At 45.5% G+C, this 23,053-nt stretch overlaps 1 protein-coding gene across 1 annotated transcript in view; it reads left to right on the forward strand.

Annotated features, from left to right (window-relative positions):
- The window catches only part of LOC111982657 (replication protein A 70 kDa DNA-binding subunit), a 42,889-nt gene extending 20,668 nt beyond the window's left edge, over positions 1 to 22,221 (forward strand). Inside the window, exons 13-17 of the mRNA XM_024014267.2 lie at positions 3,617 to 3,749; positions 13,770 to 13,946; positions 15,195 to 15,302; positions 15,743 to 15,829; positions 21,458 to 22,221. Of these exons, the coding sequence (XP_023870035.1) occupies positions 3,617 to 3,749; positions 13,770 to 13,946; positions 15,195 to 15,302; positions 15,743 to 15,829; positions 21,458 to 21,565 (613 nt within the window). The 3' untranslated portion in view covers positions 21,566 to 22,221. The remainder of the gene's footprint in view (positions 1 to 3,616; positions 3,750 to 13,769; positions 13,947 to 15,194; positions 15,303 to 15,742; positions 15,830 to 21,457) is intronic.
- The last annotated feature ends 832 nt before the right edge of the window (positions 22,222 to 23,053 follow it).

Consider the following 23,053-nt stretch of genomic DNA (forward strand, 5'->3'; position numbering starts at 1 on the left):
TTAAAAATTTCCCCTTTTTGATTCTCGTTGCAGCCATACTTATTCTCTTGGTTTGAAACACCAGCTAGCTTCATGACGAGGAGTTGTTTAATCAGAAACAAAGTATTCATTTCAGTGAATCTTTACAAGAACACTAAGGATTGAAAAATGATCTGTTTATATAGCCGATCACAAACAAAGCCACTTGTTTCAGAGGCCCCCTACAGTATCGAACACCAGTAGAATTATAACAAAGCAGGAATGGTAGTACAGAGATGAGGGAATAAGGTGCCACGACAGGAAAGTAATTGCACCATTTTCGGTGGTTGGTGGGAGAGGAAATTGGCAGAGGCCATAGTGGCCGGCCACATGCTTGCAGGCCATTAATGGGGATACTTTTCAATTAGTCATGCTTCCAAAGAGCAAGTCCTGCTCACTGTATTACAGCCCCTGTCCCCCTTACCCCCCACAGCGCTACACAATACCTCCTAGCAATAGATTACTCAGACTCTATTGATCTCTGCCACCATTCCAACCTGAGTGTTTTTTTTTCTTTTCTTTTTTTCTTTCCCTGCTCTCCTCCCCTTTCTCCATCTCTCTCCTTCTCTCTGTATTGTGTGAATCACCTGGAGGTAACGCTGATGAAAATTGGTTTCTGATTCCCCATCACTGCTGTTGATTCATTTCACAGCCACTCTCTTGCCCATGCCAGTGACATCTGGTTTGACCCTCAGCCAGACAATTTTGCGTCCCAAATGGCAACATATTCCTTATTTAGAGTCACTATATTAGGAATAGGGTGCCATATTTAGGATGTAACCTAGCTCACTTTGTCAAACAGGCATGGCTATGTTGGCCCAGGATGGGTTCTGTTAAACTCTAACTAGACAACAGTTAATTCACTAGCGCTCTAAATACGAGAGACGGTGGTCGTACGTACAGGCAGCTTAGGCTACAAAGACGGTGGTCTAGACTAGACGCTAGGCACTAGGCTAACAAGACGGTGGTCTACTAGGCTACAAGACGGTGGTCTACTATAGCTACAAGACGGTGGGTCTCTACTAGGCTACAAGACGGTGGTCTACTAGGCTACAAAGACGGTGGTCTACTAGGCTACAAGACGGTGGTCTACTAGGCTACAAGACGGTGGTCTACTAGGCTACAAGACGTGTCTACTAGCATAGGCTACATGACCGGTGTCTGACTAGCGCGCTACATGACGGTGGTCTACTAGAGGCTACAAGACGGTGGTCTACGAGGCACTAGGCTACAGGCGGTGGTCTACAGGGCTAGGCTACAAGGCGGTGGTCTACGAGACACTAGGCTACAAGACGGTGGCTTACTAGGCTACAAGGACGTGGTCTACGAGGCACTAGGCTACAAGGCGGTGGTCTACGAGGCACTAGGCTACACAGACGGTGGTCTACTAGGCTACATAGGCGGGGTCTATCTAGGCACTAGGCTTACAAAGACGGTGGTCGTGACTAGGCTACAAAGCGGTGGTCTACTAAGGCTACAAGACGGCGGTCTACAGGTCATCTAGGCACTAGGCTAGCAAGAAGCGGTGGTCTACTAGGCTACAAGACGGTGGTTCTAAGGCACAACTAGGCTACAGAACGGTGGTTCCACTATGGCTACAAGACGGTGGTCTACGAGGCACTAGGCTACAGACGTGGTTTACTAGGCTACATGACGGTGGTCTACTAGGCTACAATAGACGGTGGTTCTACTAGGCTACAAACGGTGGTCTACTAGGCACATAGGCTACACACAGCGGTGTCTACTAGGCTACAAAGACGGGCTACGAGGGCACTAGGCTACAAGACGGTGGTCTACAGAGCGCTAGGGCTACAAGCGGTGGTCTACGAGGCACTAGGCTAACAAGACGGTGGTCTTTCTACTAGGCACTAGCTACAAGCGGTGGTCTATAGGCTAGCAAGACGGTGGTACTAGAGGACTACCAAGACGATGTCTCTACTAGGCTACGAAGTCGGTGGATTACTAGGCATATTGTAAGGTGGTCACTAAGGCTACATGAACGGTGGCTAACAAGACGGTAACGGGAATCTACTAGCACTTAGATGAGGACATCACCAAGAAGCGTGGTCATAGGACTAAGAAAGGACACTCGACGCTACAAGACGGTGGTCTACGAGGCACTAAGGCTACAACACGAACGGTGGGTCTCGAGCATATAGGCCACAAGCCACGGTAGGTCCTCACGAGGGCCTTAGGCACAAGACGGTTGGTCTCAAACCGACGGCCCTAGGACTTAGCGCTTACTAGACGGAACGCTGAGTCTACAGATGCTACAAGAACTGGTGGTACCATGAAAACGAAGGCCACAGAAGTACTACAAAGACGATGGTCTACATTAGGCTAACAAAAGACCGGTCGTCTACTAACGTAGCCTACACAAGACGGATATAGTCTACTTAGGCGCTACAGACGGTGAGCTGTACTAGGATGCTTACAAGACTAAGTGGTCTATAGGCTACACAGAGGTGGTCTACTTAGGCTACAGACGGTGGCGTTACAGGCTAGCTAGGTCACTAGCTACGAGTGGTCTTACTAGGCTACAAGGTGGCTCTAGGCACTAGGCTACAAGAAGGTGGTCTACTGACGCGCACTAGGCTACAAGACGGTGGTCTTACGAGGCACTAGGCTACAAAGACGGTGGTCTTACTAGGCACTAGTGGCTCTACAAGACGGTGTGGTCTTACGAGGCACTAGGCCTCTACAGACGGTGGTCTACTAGGCTCACAGACGGTGGTCTACTAGGCACTAGGCTACATAGACGGTGGTCTAAGAGCTACAGGCGTTACAAGACGGCTGTGTCTACAGAGGCACTAGGCTACAATAGGACGGTGGTCTACGAGGCTGCTAGGCTACAAGACGGGGGTTCTACTAGGCTACACAGAGCGGTTGGGTCTAGCATAGGGCTACAAAGACGGTGGTATTCTACTAGGCTACAAGACGGTGGTCTACTAGGCAAGCTGGTCTACATAGGCTACAAGGAATCGGTGGTTCTACTAGAGCTACAAGACGGTGGTCACTAGGCTACAAGACGGTGGTCTACTAGCCATAGGCTCCACAAAGGTGGTCTACTAGCACTAGGCTACAAGAAGGTGGTCTCACTAGAGCTAGGACTAGGCTACAAGACGGTGGTGTCTCTAGGCACTAGGTCACAAGACGCGGGTCTACTAGGCTTAGGCTACAGCGAGACTGCTACAGAGTGGTACTAGGCTACAAGCTGGTTCTACGGTAGGCTACTAGGCTACAAAAAGACGGTGTCTTACTAGGCTACGAGAGTGGTCTACGAGCACTAGGCTACATGAAGGTGGTCTAGTAGGGCACTAGGCTCTACAAGAGGTGGTCTACTAGACGCTAGGCACGAGGTACCAAGACGGTGGTCTACGAGGCACTAGGCTACAAGACGGTTGTCTTTAGAGCTAGGCACTAGGCTACAGACGGTGGTTACCTGTGGTCTACGAGGCACTAGGCTACAAGACGGTGGTGTACGTGGCACCTCTATGTATTACACTTGACCTCTTTGTCTTTTCTATTGAGATTGATGGGGTAGTTTCTGCAGTGACATGTTGACTAAAGGTGTGTGTGTTTAACCGTGTCCATCCAGGTATGACAAGGAGGGCCACTCTATGGATGGCCAGTCTCTGACGGAGGCGAGGACAGGTGGAGGAGGAGGTGGGAACACCAACTGGAAGACCCTGGCTGACATCAAGACGGAGCACCTTGGACACGGAGACAAGGTTTTTTGCCAATGCACACACACCAGCACACACTCACACGAACATACTTTTTTGTAGACAAACATGTGCATCAAACAGTCTAAAATATATTTTTTCTTGACTTGATTCAAAGCAAGAATATTCAAGGACAAACTGAAAGACAATATCGAATACAAGCGATCTCTTCTTTGAAGGTGGGAAGTAGACCAACCTGCATTGTGGATCCAACACACAGCAGCATCTCTATCTTAGTCACCATGGAACACTGGAACCTTGTCACTTCATCCTGGCTTTCCAAGGATTCTCTTCTCTTGGTTGGCAGTCATGATAAGTCTTTGTAATCAGAGCGACTCATTAAAGGACTGTGCTACTGGATCCAAAGCTTATTTTTAAAGCAGAATGCTAGCTTGTTTCTATCCAAAATGTGACCCTGTTCCCTACATTGTGCACTACTTTTGCCCAGGGCCCAATGGCACGCTATTCCCTTTGGGACCTGGTCAAAAGTAGTGCATTATATAGGGAATAGAGTGCCATTTGGGATGAACCCTATAGTATTCTGATGATCTCCCTCTCATTAATCACCAACATAGTAGGTGTCCTCTGCTGCTCTCTCCCTACCTAGGTATGTGCTTTGTGACGTCACATTTATCTCCCATATTGATTGTGAAGATAAGTGGCTCCATTCATTAATCTTGGTAATGAAGTGATTGCTCTATATAAGTCAAGTAATATATGTGCTTGAAATTTCAGCTTCTTATTTTCATTTTATGAGAAGGGTGGAAAGGTGTATAATTCATCTAAGGTTATGGAAACTGATATGTTTAATATTTGTAATATAAAACTATATTATTCAATCCTGGGCCTTGGTTATTAACCTCCGTTTTTGGATAAGGGATGAGAGGATTTTAATGAGGTTTATTTGACTGACGTTGTGTGAGGAGATTTCTCTGGTTAGAAGGGCACTGGGAGAGAGGGGGGGATCGACAGGGAGAGGGGATGGTACAAAAGCTCAGGATTGACTGGGAGAGATGGAGAATCCAAATGAAATTGTATTTGTCACATGCYCCTAATAAAGCAGGTGTAGACCTTACTGTGAAATGCTTACTTACAAGCCCCAACAATGCAGTTCAAGAAATAGTTAATAAAGTATTTACTAAATAAACAAAAGTTGATTTWAAAAAAGTAACACTAACAAGGCTGTATACAGGGGGTACCGAGTCAATGTGTGGAAGTACAGGTTAGTGGAGGTAATTTGTACATCTACAGTTGAAGTCGGAAGTTTACATACACTTATGTTGGAGTCATTAAAACTCGTTTTTAAACCACTCCACAATTTTTTTGTTAACAAACTATAGTTTTGGCAAGTCGGTTAGGACATCTACTTTGTGCATGACACAAGTAATTTTTCCAACAATTGTTTACAGACWGATTATTTCACTTATAATTCATTGTATCAAAATTCCAGTGGGTCAGAAGTTTACATACACTAAGTTGACTGTGCCTTTAAACAGCTTGGAAAATTCCAGAAAATTATGTCATAGCTTTAGAAGCTTCTGATAGGCTAATTGACATCATTTGAGTCAATTGGAGGTGTACCTGTGGATGTATTTCAAGGCCTACCTTCAAACTCAGTGCCTCTTTGCTTGACATTGGAAAATCAAAAGAAATCAACCAAGACCTCCACAAGTCTGGTTCATCCTTGGGAGCAATTTCCAAACGCCTGAAGGTACCGCGTTCATCTGTACAAACAATAGTACGCAAGTATAATCACCATGGGACCACGCAGCTATCTTACCACTCAGGAAGGAGACGCGTTCTGACTCCTAGAGATGAATGTATTTTGGTGTGAAAAGTGCAAATCAATCCCAGAAGAACAGCAAAGTACCTTGTGAAATGCTGGAGGAAACAGGTACAAAAGTATCTATATCCACAGTAAAACGGATCCTATATCGACATAACCTGAAAGGCCGCTCAGCAAGGAAGAAGCCACTGCTCCAAAACAACCATAAAAAAGCCAGACTATTGTTTGCAGCTGCACATGGGGACAAAGATCATACCTCTTGGAGAAATGTCCTCTGGTCTGATGAAACAAAAATAGAACTGTTTGGCCATAATGACCATTGTTATGTTTGGAGGAAAAGGGGGGAGGCTTGCAAGCCGAAGAACACCATCCCAACCGTGATGCACGGGGGTGGCAGCATCATGTTGTGGGGGTGCTTTGCTGCAGGAGGGACTGGTGCACTTCACAAAATAGATGGCATATAATGGGGGAAATGATGTGGATATATTGAAGCAACATCTCAAGACATCAGTCAGGAAATTAAAGCTTGGTTGCAAATGGGTCTTCCAAATGGACAATGATCCCAAGCATACATCCAAAGTTGTGGCAAATTGGCTTAAGGTCAACAAAGTCACGGTATTGGAGTGGCCATCACAAAGCCCTGACCTAAATCCTGTAGAAAATGTGGGCAGAACTGAAAAAACGTGTGCGAGCAAGGAGGCCTACAAACCTGACTCAGTTACACCAGCTCTGTCAGAAGGAATGGGCCAAAATTCACCCAACTTATTGTGGGAAGCTTGTGGAAGGCTACCCGAAACGTTTGACCCAAGTGAAACAATTTAAAGGCAATGCTACCAAATACTAATTCAGTGCATGTAATCTTCTGACCCACTGGGAATGTGATGTAAAAAATAAAAGCTGAATAAATCATTCTATCTTCTATTATTCTGACATTTCACAGTCTTAAAATAAAGTGGTTATCCTAACTGACCTWAGACAGGGAATTTTTACTAGGATAAAATGTCAGGAATTGTGAAACTGAGTTTAAATGTATTTGGCTAAGGTGTATGTAAACTTCCGACTTCAACTGTAGGTAGGGGTGAAGTGACTATGCATAGATAATAAACAGCGCGTAGCAGCAGTGTAAAAACAAAGGGGGGTCAATGTAAATAGTCCAGGTGGCCATTTGATTAGTTGTTCAGCAGTCTTGTGTCTTGGGGTTAGAAGCTGTTAAGAAGCCCGTTGGTCCTAGACTTGGTGCTCCGGTGCTGCTTTTGATAATTTTTTGGGTCCTTCCTCTGACACCGCCTGGTATAGAAGCCCTGCAGGTCCTGGATGGCAGGAAGCTTGACCCCAGTGATGTACTGGGCCGTACGCAATACCCTCTAGCGCCTTACGGTCAGATGACGAGCAGTTGCCATACCAGGCGGTGATGCAACCAGTCAGGATGCTATCGATGGTGCAGCTGTAGAACTTTTTGAGGATCTGGGGACCTATGGCAAATCTTTTCCTGAGGGGGAAAAGMTGTTGTCGTGCCCTCTTCACTACTGTCTTGGTGTGTTTTGACCATGATAGTTCGTTGGTGATGTGGACACCAAGGAACTTGAAACTCTCAACCCCCCCTTCCTATTAGTTCATGATCAGCTCCCTTTGTTTGCCACATTGAGGAGAGGTTGTTGTTGTTGTTTCTGGCACCACACTGCTCTGACCTCCTCTCTATAGACTGTGTTGTCGGTGATCAGGCCTACCACTGCTGTTGTGTCGTCAGAAAATTGAATGATGGTGTTGGAGTCGTGGTTGAACAGGGAGTACAGGAGGTGACTAAGCACGCACCCCTGAGGGGCCCCAGTGTTGAGGATCAGCGTGGCAAATGTGTTGCCTAGTCTTACCACCTGGGGGCGGCCCGTCAGGAAGTCCAGGATCCAGTTGTAGAGGTAGGTGTTTAGTCCCAGGGTCCTTAGCTTAGTGATGAGCTTTGTGGGCACTATGGTGTTGAACGCTGAGCTGTTCAACACCAATGAATTGAACAGCATTKTCACATAGGTGTTCCTTTTGTCCAGGTGGGAAAGGTGAGATTGAGATTGCGTCATCTGTGGATCTGTTGAGGAGGTATGTGAATTGAAGTGGATCTCGGGTTTCTGGCATGATTGTGTTGACCAGCCTTTCAAAGCACTTCATGGCTACCGACATGAGTGCTACGTGGCGGTAATCATTTAGGCAGGTTTCCTTTGCTTTCTTAGGCACAGGGACTATGGTGGTCTGTTTGAAAAATGTAGGTATTACAGACTTGGCCAGGGAGAGGTTGATAATGTCAGTGAAGACACTTGCCAGGTGGTCCGCGCATGCTTTGAGGACACGTCCTGGTAATCCGTCAGGCCCGGCAGCTTTGAATGTTGACCTGTTTAAAGGTCTTGGTCACATCAGTTACGGAGAGTGTGATCACACGCATAAAAGTCCATTAGCTCGTCTGGTAGARTCACGTCACTGGGCAGCTTGCGGCTGGGTTTCCCTTTTGTAGTCCGTAATAGTTTAAGCCCTGCCACATCCGACAAGCGTCAAAGCCGGTGTAGTAGGATTCAATCTTAGTCCTGTATTGACGCTTTGCCTGTTTGATGGTTCGTAAGAGGTCATAGTGGGATATCTTATAAGCGTCCAGATTAGTGTGCTACTCCTTGAAAGCGGCAGCTCTAGCCTTGAGCTCGGTGTGGAAATGTACATACGTTCACTGTGGGGACGACATTGTCGATGCACTTATTGTTGAAGACAGTGACTGATGCGGTATACTCCTCAGTGTCATCTGACCACTTCCGTATTGAGCGAGTCACTGGTACTTTTGCTTGTAAGCAGGAATCAAGAGGATATAATTATTGTCAGATTTGTCAAACGAAGGGCAAGGGAGAGCTTTGTATGCGTGTCTTTGTGTGGAGTAAAGGTGGTCTAGAGTTTTAAAATAAATATATATTTTTTTTATTCCACCCCCCCTCTAGTTGCCCAGGTGACATGCTGGTAGAAATTAGGTTAAAAGGATTTAAGTTTGCCTGCATTAAAGTCCCTGGCCACTAGGAGTGCCGCTTCTGGATGAGCATTTTCTTGGCCTTATACAGCTTGTTGATTGTGGTCTTAATGCAAGCATCGGTTTGTGGTTGTAAGTAGACGGCTACGAATAATATAGATAGTGTGGTCTACAGCTTATCATGAGGTATTCTACCTCAGGCGAGCAATACCTCGAGACTGCTTTAATATTAGACATCGCGCACCAGCAGCTATTGACAAGTGGATACACACCCCCACCCCTGGTCTTACCAGACGTAGCTACTCTGTCCTGCCGATGCACGGCGAAGCCAGCCAGCTCTATATTATCCGRGTCGTCGTTCAGCCAAGTCTCGGTGAAACATAAGATATTACKGTTTTTAATGTCTTGTTGGTAGGATAGTCTTAATCGTGGATTGTCCAGTTTGTTTTCCAATGATTGCACGTTGGCCAATTAATACCAAGGGTAGTGGTGGTTTACCTACTCGTCGGTGAATTCTTACAAGGCACCTCTCCCCTTTTCTCCATCGTCATGCTGATGACGGGGATTTGGGCCTTGTCTCGACAAAGCAGTATATCCTTTACGTCAGACTCATTAAAAAAAAAAATTGTTGTCTAGTTCGAGGTGAGTAATCGCTGTTCTGATGTCCAGAAGCTCTTTTTGTTCATTAGAGACAGTAGCAGCAACATTATGTACAAAATGAGTTGAAAACAATGCGAAACAACAAACAAAATAGCAGAGTTGGTTAGGAGCCCATAAAATAGCAGCCATTCCCTTCTGCGCCATTATACTAGGAGAGTCGGACAATGGTAGCAAAGCTCAGGCTTGACGAACGGACACGGGTGGACTCAGGTCATGTGAAGGAGTGAGGTGTTGGAGAATGGATGGAGGGCTTTGGGGTATAGACAGGCTTGGGTCAAAGAGCATGTGAGAAAATGTCCTGCCTTAGCAAACGGAGGGGAAAATGGGGCATGTTGTTCCAAATATATAGGCCTAGATAAATAATAGACGAGCAACACTCGACTGGAAACCTATTTGTGGCTAAATCCCTACCTGTTTGTGTGCATGGAGGATGTTGGGGCATTGCTGTGGTGATTGGCTCAGTGGCTGGCTGGGCTTTAGTAGTGTTGCTCCTGGCTCTCTGTGATCTAGTCCTGGTTCTGCTGCTCTCATCTACTCTGCCGCTCTCCAGGGCCTGGTGTCACCAAGCCTCAGTACAGCACTCTTATTGTTCTTTCTTGAATCCTGACGCCCCTCACATTGTAGTGTATGGACACTATATAGGCTAACCAGTTACTTGACACGCCCCTCACATTGTAGTGTATGGACACTATATAGGCTAACCAGTTACTTGACACGCCCCTCACATTGTAGTGTAATGGACACTATATAGGCTAACCAGTTACTTGACACGCCCCTCACATTGTAGTGTATGGACACTATATAGGCTAACCAGTTACTTGACACGCCCCTCACAGTTGTAGTGTATGGCACACTTATATAGGCTAACCAGTTACCTTGACACGCCCCCTCCACATTGTAGTGTATGGACACTATATAGGCTAACCAGTTACTTGACACGCCCCTCACGTTGTAGTGTATGGACACTATATAGGCTAACCAGTTACTTGACACCCGCCTCACGTTGTAGTGTATGGACACTATATAGGTAACCAGTTACTTGACACGCCCCTCACATTGTAGTGTATGGACACTATATAGGCTAACCAGTTACTTGACACGCCCCTCACATTGTAGTGTATGGACACTATATAGGCTAACCAGTTACCTTGACACGCCCCTCACATTGTAGCTGTATGGACACTATATAGGCTAACCAGTTACTTGACACGCTCCTCACATTGTAGTGTATGGACACTATATAGGCTAACCAGTTACTTGTCACGCCCCTCACATTGTAGTGTATGGACACTATATAGGCTAACCAGTTACTGACACCCCCTCACATTGTAGTGTATGGACACTATATAGGCTAACCAGTACTGACACGCCCCTCACATTGTAGTGTATGGACACTATATAGGCTAACCAGTTACTTGACACGCCCCTCACGTTGTAGTGTATGGACACTATATAAGCTAACCAGTTACTTGTCACGCCCCTCACATTGTAGTGTATGGAGGTTACATGCACACATTAATGCCATTATTGTGGATTAATATAACAGTTTAAAACATTTACATGCTTTGGGAGAAAAAACAATTTCCCTAAAATCACATGGACACATCTGAAATCAGTCTACCTGATAGATAAATGCAGAAAATAGCCAATCAAAATAGACGTTCTTTTGCAAATCCTTTTTGATTCTGGTTTCAGCGTATAAAGTTTGATGTGAAAACTATTTTTATGATGTATACTTTCAGTTTTTCTGAACTCCTCTCGCGCATAAGAGGGAGGCTACCGGTGCTGGCACATACGCAGACCTATTGTTTTATTTAACTAGGCAAGTCAGTTAAGAACAAATTCTTATTTACAATGACTGCCTCGGAACAGTGGGTTAACTGTCTTGTTGAGGGGCAGAACGACAGATTTTTTCCTTGTCAGCTCGGGGATTCGATCTAGCAACCTTTCGGTTACTGGCCCAACGCTCTAACCACTAGGCTACCTGCCTCCCCACCACTGGAACACTGATTAAGCTGTTTACATGTCCAAATCATTTGAAAGATTGCTCAGAAAACCAGGTGTTTTAATCACTGTATGCTTACTTCCAGTTTGGCCTTTTGCCGATGTTTTTTAAAATTAGCATAGTAAAGTGCATGTAAACGTTGTCACTACCTCATTGTAGAGTAGGCTGTTGGCACTATATAGGCTAACCAGTATGAGCATTGCTGATTCACTAGTTCCTTTGACCTTCACCAGAGTCCTCCACACTATCCATTAGCCCCCTGTTGGGTTAAGGTGCTTTCTCCTGGCATTAGGCTGTGGTGTGAGAGGAGGAGGAGGGGAGAAGAGGGGAGAGGTGTGACCCAGGGCTCTAGTTCAGCCTGTAGTGTCTGTGTGTGATGAAGGCTGGGGTTGACAGAGGAGCTGACTCGAGCTCAGTCTGTCCTCCTCGTACTGTTCCTGCTCAGCCCGTAGAGACTCTGGGACACAGGGGGTCACAAGGTCGGCCCTCTCAAAGCCCTCCGCAAGTCAGCGGCAATTAATTGTCCCTGTCACAAAGTCTCTGTCAAAACCTCCAATTTCCACAACACCGGCTTGCCCTGTCGACAGCGAATGGCTAACCCCGTCCACAGTCCGCTCCTTCCCGATCGCTTGACACTGCCTGCGTATGTAAAGCCTTGTGACAGAGACAGGAGAAAAACGTCTTCAGTGGTCTCTTCTCTCTCTCTGTGGTGAGTGACATGGTAATTGCGGAGGTATTAACTTGGTTAATTAGTGCTCTTTGGGGAAGCTGCAGTGTGGGAAGGGATTATGAGGTGTTTGTCAAAACAACTAGTTTTAAAGGCAGATTCCATGCGTTGAAAAGGGAGAGATTTGTCTCTCATTTGTCCACTGTCATTGATTACTCCCCAAGTGTTTTTGTGGTCTGAAGTGACACAAAATATAAATTGCCCTTCTGTGCAATTTAATTGTGGCTGAATTCCTTAGGCTGACTGCTGGCCACTGTCACTATGCCTATGGGGAGAGAGTGAAATCAATTACGGCCAATGTGGCGGAAACGTTGCCTTTAGTTTTTCTATTTATTTCCTTTGAAAACTGGAGGTTAAGACTTTGCCTGGGGCCTCCATCTAGATTGTGAACTATAGAGAGAAAGAAAGAAAAACTCTTGCATGTGGAATTCTCAATGAAGTGCACCAGGCAGAAATGTCCTGTTTCCTGTCCACTGCTTTCCTTTCTGTACGCCAGGCAATGTTCCCCTCCATGAATATGAATCAGGACGTCCAGGTTATTACAATTCCCTGTTGTGATCCTACTGTAGGTCATTATTGTGTACGGGAGTGTTATAGGTTTTTAAAAGAGCACACCCTGTTTTGTCCTCTGGATGAATCCTAATGACTGACTGATGAAGGTGCTTGGCCTCAGAGGTTTTCCTGTGTGTGTTTCCATAATGAGATATTACCATGTGGTGTTGCCTATAGGCCCTGGTCGAAAGTAGTGTACTACATAGGGAATAGGGCGCTGTTTGGGATGTAGACAGTGTTAAGACGTGGAGGTGTCTGCTCCTCTCTCTCCCCTTCAACGTGACCCTGTTTTCACCTCACTATGCCTCTGTCACCTCATTGTGACATCTCTGTCCCCATGGCCACCTGCAGGGTGGTGACGAGCAGTAGGAGGGGGAGAGAGATTCCACCTGTCTGTGGCAGAAAGCTGTGACCTGTCTGTGGCAGAAAGCTGTGACCTGTCTGTGGCAGAAAGCTGATGACCTGTCTGTGGCAGAAAGCTGTGACCTGTCTGTGGCAGAAAGCTGTGACCTGTCTGTGGCAGAAAGCTGTGACCTGTCTGTGGCAGAAAGCTGTGACGCAGACCTGTCTGTGGCAGAAAGGCGTATGAAGTGGTGGGTGGGGGTATAGAAACAGAAAGGGAGCTCTACAACGTGTTGACAGAACGAGAGGCGGCGTGACTCATCTCCAACCCTGTTGACACTTAGTCACATCATTATGTTGCACCTCCCACAGCCCTTTCTGTCTGTCTCCATTTATATATTTCAGGACTCAGCGCTGGGAAATTCTCAGCAGGTGCTTGCTGCTCTCCGACAGGCTAGGAATTATTCTGAAAGGCTGTTTATGTATATTGGGGTTATAAACTTTGCATATGCCCCCATAAAAAAGATGAGGCAGCCTGCCTTTGCAGTTTTGTATTTGTGTTTGGAGCTATGCTATGCAGATTGCGGTTGGATTGTTATTTTTGCATCCCACTGCAGTAATGTTTCTCTTTTAATAGAGTTTGAATATTCTAGTTGATGTTCTTTAATGCTTATTAGTTGTTAGTTCTGCACCGTGTAATGTCATGAACCTTATGTAGAAATCATAGACTAAACCTGCACAAATTGAATATGGCCTGCCACAAAACATCTACATTTCAAAAGGATTGACAGACTGATTCTCGTGTGTTTGTGTGTGGGTGTGTCTGTCCGGGCGGACTCCTTCAGCTGCAGGTATAGCAGTATGATCTTCCATAAAACATCTGAAGTGTACACTTTTTAAAAGGGCTAAGAAGGATACTCAGTAATGTTGTCTGTGTGTTGTCTGTGTGTATCTCTCTCCAGGCAGACTACTTCAGCTGCATCGCCACCATAGTGTACATCCGTAAGGAGAACTGTCTYTACCAGGCGTGCCCTAGTCAGGACTGCAATAAGAAGGTGGTGGACCAGCAGAACGGCATGTTCCGCTGTGAGAAGTGTGACAAAGAGTTCCCCAACTTCAAGTACCGACTCATCCTCTCTGTGAGTGGCTCAGCTCTGTCTAAACCCTCTGGCTTTCTGGCTGGATTCAGTACGCACAGTCAGAGGACCCACACACAAGCACACYCGTAGGAACGCACACGCTGCGTCCCACTCTGCCACCCTATTCACCCTCACTGTGACAGAGTTCCTGCCCGCTCCTGACCCTTTCCCCTAGGCCTCTATTCATTCTCTCATCCTCACAGGACCCTTGGRGGGGCTGTGTCTGCTGCTGCTGTGGCCGGGTGTGTCTTCCTCTGGGGGACTTTTATATACTGCCTCTCATTACTCTGCCTCTTGCGCTTTTTCTCTGGCATGCACACTTTCGCTTTCTGTCTTCCTCCCTCCTTTCACTCTTCTCGCTTGTCTTCACACCCCTTTCTTTCACTCCTTTCTCCTTCCTTCTGGGCGCTGTTTTCCCCTCTTCTCCCAGGACTCCAGCCAGTCTTCCCTGTGGTTCTACTTCTCTAACGGTCCTTAACTCTCCCCGTCGGATCTCTTTACACTCATGTTTGAAAAAGATTATTTAAGGCCATTCTGTTCTCGCTGCTGCAAGTGTTAAATAGTGGCTGGCTATTTCGGATTCATTTMATTTGTTTTGTTGGAAGTCAGGATTATGTTGAGTTAATTGCTCTATTCCCCCCCCATCAATGTTGAGGCATTTTTTTTCTCTGCTTGTTAAAAATAGCAGCATTAAAATACTACCACATTTAGTCAGCAAACGAGCTCTTGCAGCCAGACATCTAAAATAAGCTGCTTTTCTATTGTTTTGCACCTCTCGCCAGTCAGCATATTGCTTTTCTTCACAGAACTGGAACATAAACTGGGAATAGGCTACCACTGCGCGCAGCTCTCATCACACGTATACCTTGGTTCTGCTGGTGCCAAATGGAGAGTTCTATAATAATGATTTTCCCAGGTGTATAAACTTATGCAATCGACAATACATTGAATATTCAGCAGCAACGTGACATCATTAACAATAATAAACCAAAGTATCAAATCCCTGAGAAGCCTACATTTTTAATAGACTGAATGCATTCCAAATGGCACCCTATTCCCTATGTGTTGCACTTCTTTTGACCAGGGCCCATTGCACACTGGTCGAAAGTGGTGCACTATAAAGAGAATAGGGTGCTATTTATGTTGCAACCTTTGATCAACAAAGCCCAGGTGACCTTTCCCTTTGACTTTCCCCAGTACTCACTCCTACCATGTGTCTGTCTCTATGTTCRTCCTCTCGCCCTGCAGGCCAACATAGCAGACTACGGGGACAACCAGTGGGTGACCTGCTTTCAGGAGAGTGCTGAAGCCATCTTGGGACAGAACGCTGCTTACCTAGGGCAGCTCAAGGACTCGGTGAGCCTGCCTGTCTGTCTGCCTGCCGGTCTGTCTCCCTGTCTGCCCGCCTGTCACCCTGTCTCGCTCCTTCTCTGTCTGGTTCAAAGCCTGGCCTGAGGAAAGGGCCTAGGGGAGGTGCTGAACCCCAGTGCGTCTACTCTAGCCTGTCCCTGCCAGCCACCAGCACCAGCTACCACAGCCTAAACAGGCTGCTGTACCGTGTGGTCTCTGTAGGCCCTCACACAACCTCTATAACCCAAGGACTTCTATTGAAATAATCACAAGTGTTTTTTAACAGAAAATGTTGCGCTATGTACATTGTTTTTTAAATTAGATAGAAAACGGCTTTGATTTAGAACCAGACGTCTTGATTAAAACAATGGCTTTTTAATGTAAACGAGCAAGTTTCTGATTGTCATTAATGTTAAATTGATCCCATTTTGTTTATTTTCATGCAGAATGAAGCTGCCTTCGAGGAGATCTTTCAGCAGGCCAACTTCCACACGTTCGTTTTCCGTAACAGAGTCAAGCTGGAGACCTACAATGTAAGTAGCGCCTGACAGATATGGGATTTTGGGATCCAATACGATGCTTATTTTTGGGAGGCAAAGTAGGCTATACCTGTTACAATTTATCGGCCGATGCATTGTTTTTCAGACGTGATATGTCTCTTCAAAGATKCCTTTGAATGTGATTTCTTACAATTGAAAACAAACATTATTAAGTGAACAGATGCACTCAGATTAGCATGTTTTTGTTCATCATTTGTCAATATCGGTGGTATAAAGACCGATATGATAGATCTAAAATTGAGGGAAAAGCCCAATATCAGCCGATTTTTAATCAGTCAACCGATATATTGATTTGACTAAATGTATAAAATGACAGACATCAGGCTTGGGCGGTATCCAGATTGCCATATCTTCACGCCATACCAGGATATTCAGTAATACCGACACTGAAAACAAGGGGCGCTGTTTTCAAACCCCACTGATACTCTGTAATCCGAAGGTTAGCAATTCTAACAAGTACATGTGAAAACCTGTAGAGAATGCTAACTAAATGCTAATGAGCACATTGCAAACATTTTGTACAGATTCAGACTTAAACTATACAAGTAACAGTTTTCTGCACAAAACAAATATTAGCTAGCAAGGCTCTTGATCCAGGAGYGGATTCTCTGCTGTTACCAAGCGAGTGCTTAATTTTGGAAGAAGCTAACCAGATAGATAGCTAACTAGCTACTAAATTAGCAAACCAAATGCAGAACTGCAGAGCATTTAGCACATTTTAGACAGTTAACTTAATAGTTATAAGATGTTTAGCTGGCAAATATTTAGTTGTGAGTTCCGTACTGTAACTAGATCACCTGGCGCGTGCTGCACAACAAGGCTCCGGTCTCTTGTCATTGTGTGCTTGTAATAATGTAACAGGTGAAATGAAGAACGCAATGTTCTTCATCTCCTAACGTATTACACAAATTGACTGCAGGTATTTACTTTAAAAAGTAGCAACAAATGTTCAACTTGATTAAATTCAACAACAAAAAATCTGTGCTATTGACAGTATTGATTAACCATCATGTGGCTTTTTCCAAATGCCCCGGTATACTGCCCAAGCCTAACAGACATTTATTACTTCATATCAGAGTGTGTTGCCAACTGAGGTAGAGGTTGTCTGGTTCCATTCCAGTCATCTGGATGGGAGGAAAAAACACAGACACACATACATCTTGTTCAGAGGTTTGACAGAATGCCAATTTATTGAAATCGGTATGTAAACAGCTTCTTTCTATGTTCAGCTGTGTGTGACGTTCATATTCCAATTGGCCTGACAAATATCAGCATTTGGCTGTGGCATTTCTCCTTTTATTGGTTGAATTGCCTCCTCTCCTTCCATCCCTTCGTCTGTAGAGAGAGACCACAGAATAGAACAGACGGTGGGTTTTCTTGAGACGACAGCTCGTTTTCAGGGGCTGTGTGAAAGGTGCACACAGATTAGTTGTGGTCACCCTCTCCTGGAAGCTACACAGATGGAGCCTTGTTTTGAGGGCACAGCATAAAATAATTGATTGGTTTGGGACTGAGAACAGGGAGAGTTGGAACTCTGCCAGGGAGGCCCATTAACAACAGAAGAGTAGAGACCACTGTCTGTCACAGCGTGTGTGTGTGTGTGTGTGTGTGTGTGTGGGAACACAGTCAGCTCAGCCTCGGCAGCTTGCTGTTTCAAGGATGTCCTGGCCATTGCCTCAAGCAAATGTTTCCTTAAAACATATCTGGGCATTCTGCTGCAAGCCAGTTTTCCTTGAGAGGGAAAAAAATCTGTTTTTCTTACTTTGAGTTGTGTAGGTAGGTTGTAGAGCATGTTTTCTGATGTAGGATGAACAATGTAAGGGTCTCATATTGACATTAGACTGATGTAGGATGAACAATGTAAAGGTCTCATATTGACATTAGGGCTGGGAATTGTAACTGTTGCAATACTTTATTCATTTTTGTGTCACTAATTGACAAAGTCCATGTTTTTGTTCATGGTTGCCATGGTTAATGACTCATACCAATACTTTACTAGACATCAGTACTATAGCATCATATGGTTAATGACTCATACCAATACTTTACTAGACATNAATGACTCATACCAATACTTTACTAGACATCAGTAATATAGCATCATATGTGAGCAGCTGTGTTAGATGGCATCTGTCTAATAAACTTAGTTAATGTTGGGAAATTATCAGCAGAATGTTGTTTGTTTTTTTACTCAAGCAGTTCTTCATCAGTAATTGGAGATTGTATAATGCAGAATTAGATGAGAAAACAAAGTCGCTTCCAGAGGTGACCTTGTAGCTACCTACCTGCTGCTCTGACCACAGACAGACTACCAGAGACATGATATTGTGTTGATGGAAGAGATGCAGCTTAGCCATGTCTGCGGACAATATATTTGATCATTGTGTGAGGAATCAGGAGGTGAGAGAAGCATAGTTTATAAATAACAATGATTAGCCTATACGTGATCGTAACCCAGCTGTAACTTTGTACAGTGCTCTTATTCCCTCCCCCTAGCTCTCACTTTTCTCTCTTCGTCCAGACAGTTTAGTCCTTGTAACTTGTTTAGTCTGTTTCCAGTGCTTGGTTGTCTGGGGGACATTGGAGAAAAGAGAGCACATCGGACATAAAACCATGTCAAGTTCTCAAATAGATGTCTGTCTTCCATCTCTTTCCAAACCATGACAGGCCGAGCCCAGTGCAGTAGTACTACGGAAGGAGAAGCAGAGAAGTGCTGTGGATTTGCATAGCAAGCGGCAGTCTGATTCTCCTCGCTTTGCCCACATAAATCCTGCCTTTCTGGCAAGATGTGACCAACACTAATCGCTTGACAAACTCTGTCACACTCGCTTGTGGAGCTGCAGTGCAGTAGGCTCGTGTGTGTGTGTGAGCCTGCGAGACCTGTGCGTGAGAGGAGTGTGCTCTGTGGGAAGAAAAGGGAGGTGAGGGTGAGTTGGGGGACTAAAGCAGAGTGACGAGGGAGGGAGTTACTCATTAGATGGTAGAAAATGACGAGGGACTATTTCCAGACCACCCTTCATCTCTGCTGCTGTGTCTGTTTCAGAGCCGCTGCACACAGGATGAAAAGACTGATGCCCTTTTCATGTGTGATTTGGTTAGTCAGGTTTCTGCTCCCACTACCATAGCAACACTGGCACACTTAGTACTATTATAGAAAGGTCTCATTGGAACTGCACTGTGTGTATCTGTGGGGTGTGTGTGCACTTTGTAGGGATGCTGGGCAGCTTATGGAACAAGCTTCCCCCTGTTGTCAGGACAGCGGAAGTCCCCACCCATCTTTTGAAAACGTCTGAAACCCTAACTCTTTAAAGAGTATCTTAAATATATCCCACAACAACCCCCCCCCCCCCCCCAAATGTAAAATAGTTTTGTGTGGCTGGAACAAACAGGGCCTGAGCTGTCTGAAGCCTGAGTGTAGGCACAGACACACAAAGTTGTCACATCCATCGCACACATGCTGGTAAGCTAGCCGAGCTGAGCCCCTACCCCCCCCCCGCCCCAGCCACACTGTGTCAGCATGTAAACCGAGGTGGGGGCAGCACAGCAGAGCACAGGACTGACACTACACCACAGCCCTGTCAGGACCGCTGTCTTCGGTCTAGTTTCTACACCTGCTGCGACCAACAGACCTCTGCTAGAGATGGGGACGTATCTTCTGTAGTGCATTTCATGGAGTGGACTACTTCTATGAACAGTCACAATGCAACCATGGTTACATCATTCTTGTTTATTGCTGTAGCAATGAGGAGATATCCATTGCAGCTAGCACTTCAATTCAATGAACAGTGAACAATTAAACCATGGTTCAATCAWTTTTTGGCTGTAAAAATATGACCGWAATAACTAGTATTGTAAACATGGGAGGTGCTCAGTGGACCACAGGCTGCAGATGTCTGCAGAAGTCAAACCCCACATGGCTGAGGTCATCCGCTGAACCATAACGTTGCTGTATACCTTCTCAAGCGTTCCATCTGGCCCTGGTTAGAGCCAGATAGGAGAGTGTGAATGCACTAACATCCAGACTGCATAAATAGCTTTTTAGCTGAACCTAATGGAGTGAGTGCATCGTAACCACAGGGCACATCGTAACCACAGGGCACATCGTAACCACAGGGCACATCGTAACCACAGGGCACATCGTAACCACAGGGCAGATAGTCCTTTTTAAGCCCATGTGAGAGAGAGGAGTGCTACAACACCCCCATTTCCTTCTGTCACGCACCCTATGACACCCTCCCTCGCCCCGCTCTGCACCCTGCCCCGCCACCTGCACATACACAGCCTAGAACAATGCTCACCCCACTCAGGAAATGGGTATTTCTCCTCTGAGAAAATTCTAGATCGGCAATTGATTGCAGTGTTTTGATCTTTTGTGTTCACTGTGTACAATTAGCATTTTAGCAGCAGCATAGCTATTACTCTTGCCTGAGGATTGTTCTGTAGAGATCTGCAAAGAGAGAGAAGACTAGGATGGTGATGACTGTCGAATCTAACCTTCTGCTGGGTCGCATTCATTATCCACCAAAACAGAAGAAAACTGACAAACAGGGAGGGACTACTTGAACTACCAGTCCAATATGAAACACATATTTTAGCTTTCCGTTGGAAAATGTTTTGCTACAGCGTGCACTTATGCCCTGTGTTATGTAAGGCCTGCTTAGAAGGATAGGATTCCCTCTTAGTGAGGGGACAAGAAGAGGGGGCTTGTTTTCTCTCAGGCTCTAATAAGAGTGAGTCAATTGAAAGGAGCATGTATTTTTGACCAGGCTCGATAGGGCTCTGGTCAAAAGTAGTGCAGTATGTAAGGAAATGGGAATAGGGTGTCATTTGAGACGTAGCAGGTGACTGTAGCCGCCTCTTTTTAAAGAGTGATGGACCAGGTGGATGACCTTATCTACTCTAGACGGATGCGGAGGTGGTGAGAACATTTAAACGCTGTCTCTGTCGCAGTGCACAGAGGTTGCATCACCATCCATTTAAATGGCAGATTTTAAATACAGACTCTTCAAATATCACATTTTCTAACGTGTTAGGGAAGTAGGATAATCTCTCTGGTACCAGGCTGCCTGCCTACTTAGTGCTGCTTTCTCTGGCTGAACCTGCAGTCAGTGACCTGTGGTGAATCCAAGCTTTGTCCTTGGCTGAACAAGCTTGTATAACATGCATTCCAGTAAAAGTCCAAACAGACCGTGTAGACCAACAGTTAAAAGCAGCGGGTGTCCGGCCTATTGACCACAGAACCTCGGCTGTCTTTTTCTGTTAATTTCCTAATGATTCTACATGTTGAATGGCCACTGTTTGTTGACACCCAGCGGGTGATCTACTGCACATGGCAGGGGTTTGTGTTGGTTTGTCTTCCCTCTAGCACAGTGGGTGCATCCCAGTAATATACTACTTCCCACAAATCTAAAGCATTGTTGGTGGAGGCATGGGCTATAGAGAAGTTCCTCCACATATCTTGTACCAGTCATTAACTTTGAAATCAGTGAAGTTCACACTTTGGMAGGAAGGAGAGATAATTGGGAGATAGCTAGTGTAGTGAATGGACACTGAGGGGGACATCATGTAACATCTATTCCATGTGTTCCCCTGTCRCTTTAGGACGAGTCCCGGATCAAGGCCACGGTGATGGAGGTGAAACCTGTGGACCACAAGGAGTACAGCAAGAGACTCATCATGAACATCAGGAAGATGGCTTCCGCRCAATAAGAACGCTCGCTTTGCCCCCTCGGCTACGTTCAAGCTTCGCCCCCTGATCTGCAGCCGCAGCACTTCCCAACCTGCCAGACTGACTGTGAACCAGTCCTAGGTTTCATCCCAAATGACACCCTATACCCAGGTTTCATCCCAAATGACACCCTATACCCTATGTAGTGCACTTCTTTTGACCAAAAGTGGTGCACTACATGGGGAATAGGGTGTCATTTCAGACGTAACCGAAGTGTTACTATTCTATACTTTTTATTTAGCTCTGTCCATGTTACTCTGTAAGTCACTGAACTTTGAATATGTTAACTATGCTGAATGTACTGGAAGTTTGGTTTTGTCTTCTTGGCCCAACCAGTAATCTAGAGAGAGTGCTGCTGGGGCAGTATTATATCTCTCTGTGTTATGGTGATGGGTGGGGGGTGACTTCCGAAACTGCTGACATTTTGGGTGGTGGATAAAATGGAGGGAGGGATGAATGGTGCCTGGGATGGGACAGTCTTAACCACAGAAATCATAGCTGTGTGGTCTGTCTTAAGTCAGCTATTATTGCATGGGTGTTTTGTATACGCAGAGGGGTCTGTACTGTAACTAGCGCTCTCTGTCACTCGCTCCCACCATCACTATGCCTGGACCTACCCATCCCTGATAAGAGCAGGGATTTTCTAACTCTCACACACAGAGCAGGCAYAATACGGGAAATGCGCTGTACTGTATTTATGTAGATACATGGTTTCATTTTTGTAATTATTTTCAGTACCTCTTAAGTTAGAATATTTCAGACAGCAATAATTTTTCTTTACATCTATTTGGTCAATTGATTACATAAAAATAAACCTGTATTTTGATCAAAAGTGAAGGAGTTGTCGGGTGTGTGTAAATGAATGTTTTCTGCTTTGTTCTGTTGACAGATATGAGTAAAGGGCCCAGGTTAATGTGATATGTTAGAATGCACTGCTGGAGTGTAGCCAGATAAATGTCTGAGTGTAACCATGTTGTACAGCAGGCAGGTTAACCAGGTCTCAGCCCATTTAAAGAGAAGGCAGTGGGGTGGGGGCCGTGGGACAGGTCTGGAGCCTTAATCTTTGTTGCTGCATTTTAAAAGATGTATTCAGTAGCTGGCTCACAGTACTCTCTGGATGCATCCCAAATGCTACCTTATTCGCTTTACAATGCACTAGAGCCCATAAGGCTCTGGTCAAAAGTTGTGTACTATATAGGGTGCCAATTGGGACGAACATCTATCTCCAGATGTGGAGCTCAGATGTGCCACTGATACCCTCCTGCAGTCTTGACTTCCATGTTGTATTAAAGCAGAACATCAGTAAAGCTCTTCTTCCCCATTTTTCTTCTGATAACCATCGCYTTTCCACTGAACGCTGCATCTTCGGCCCAGTGTGTGTAGCTGAGATGGATTAAAGCTGTCTTCCCGCTGTTCAAAATGTTGTTCTTTTTAGCTGTGCCTCATTGCTTGAGTTTGTCTTCGTTCCC

Source organism: Salvelinus sp. IW2-2015, linkage group LG22 (assembly GCF_002910315.2).
Source record: "Salvelinus sp. IW2-2015 linkage group LG22, ASM291031v2, whole genome shotgun sequence".
Lineage (NCBI taxonomy): Eukaryota > Metazoa > Chordata > Actinopteri > Salmoniformes > Salmonidae > Salvelinus > Salvelinus sp. IW2-2015.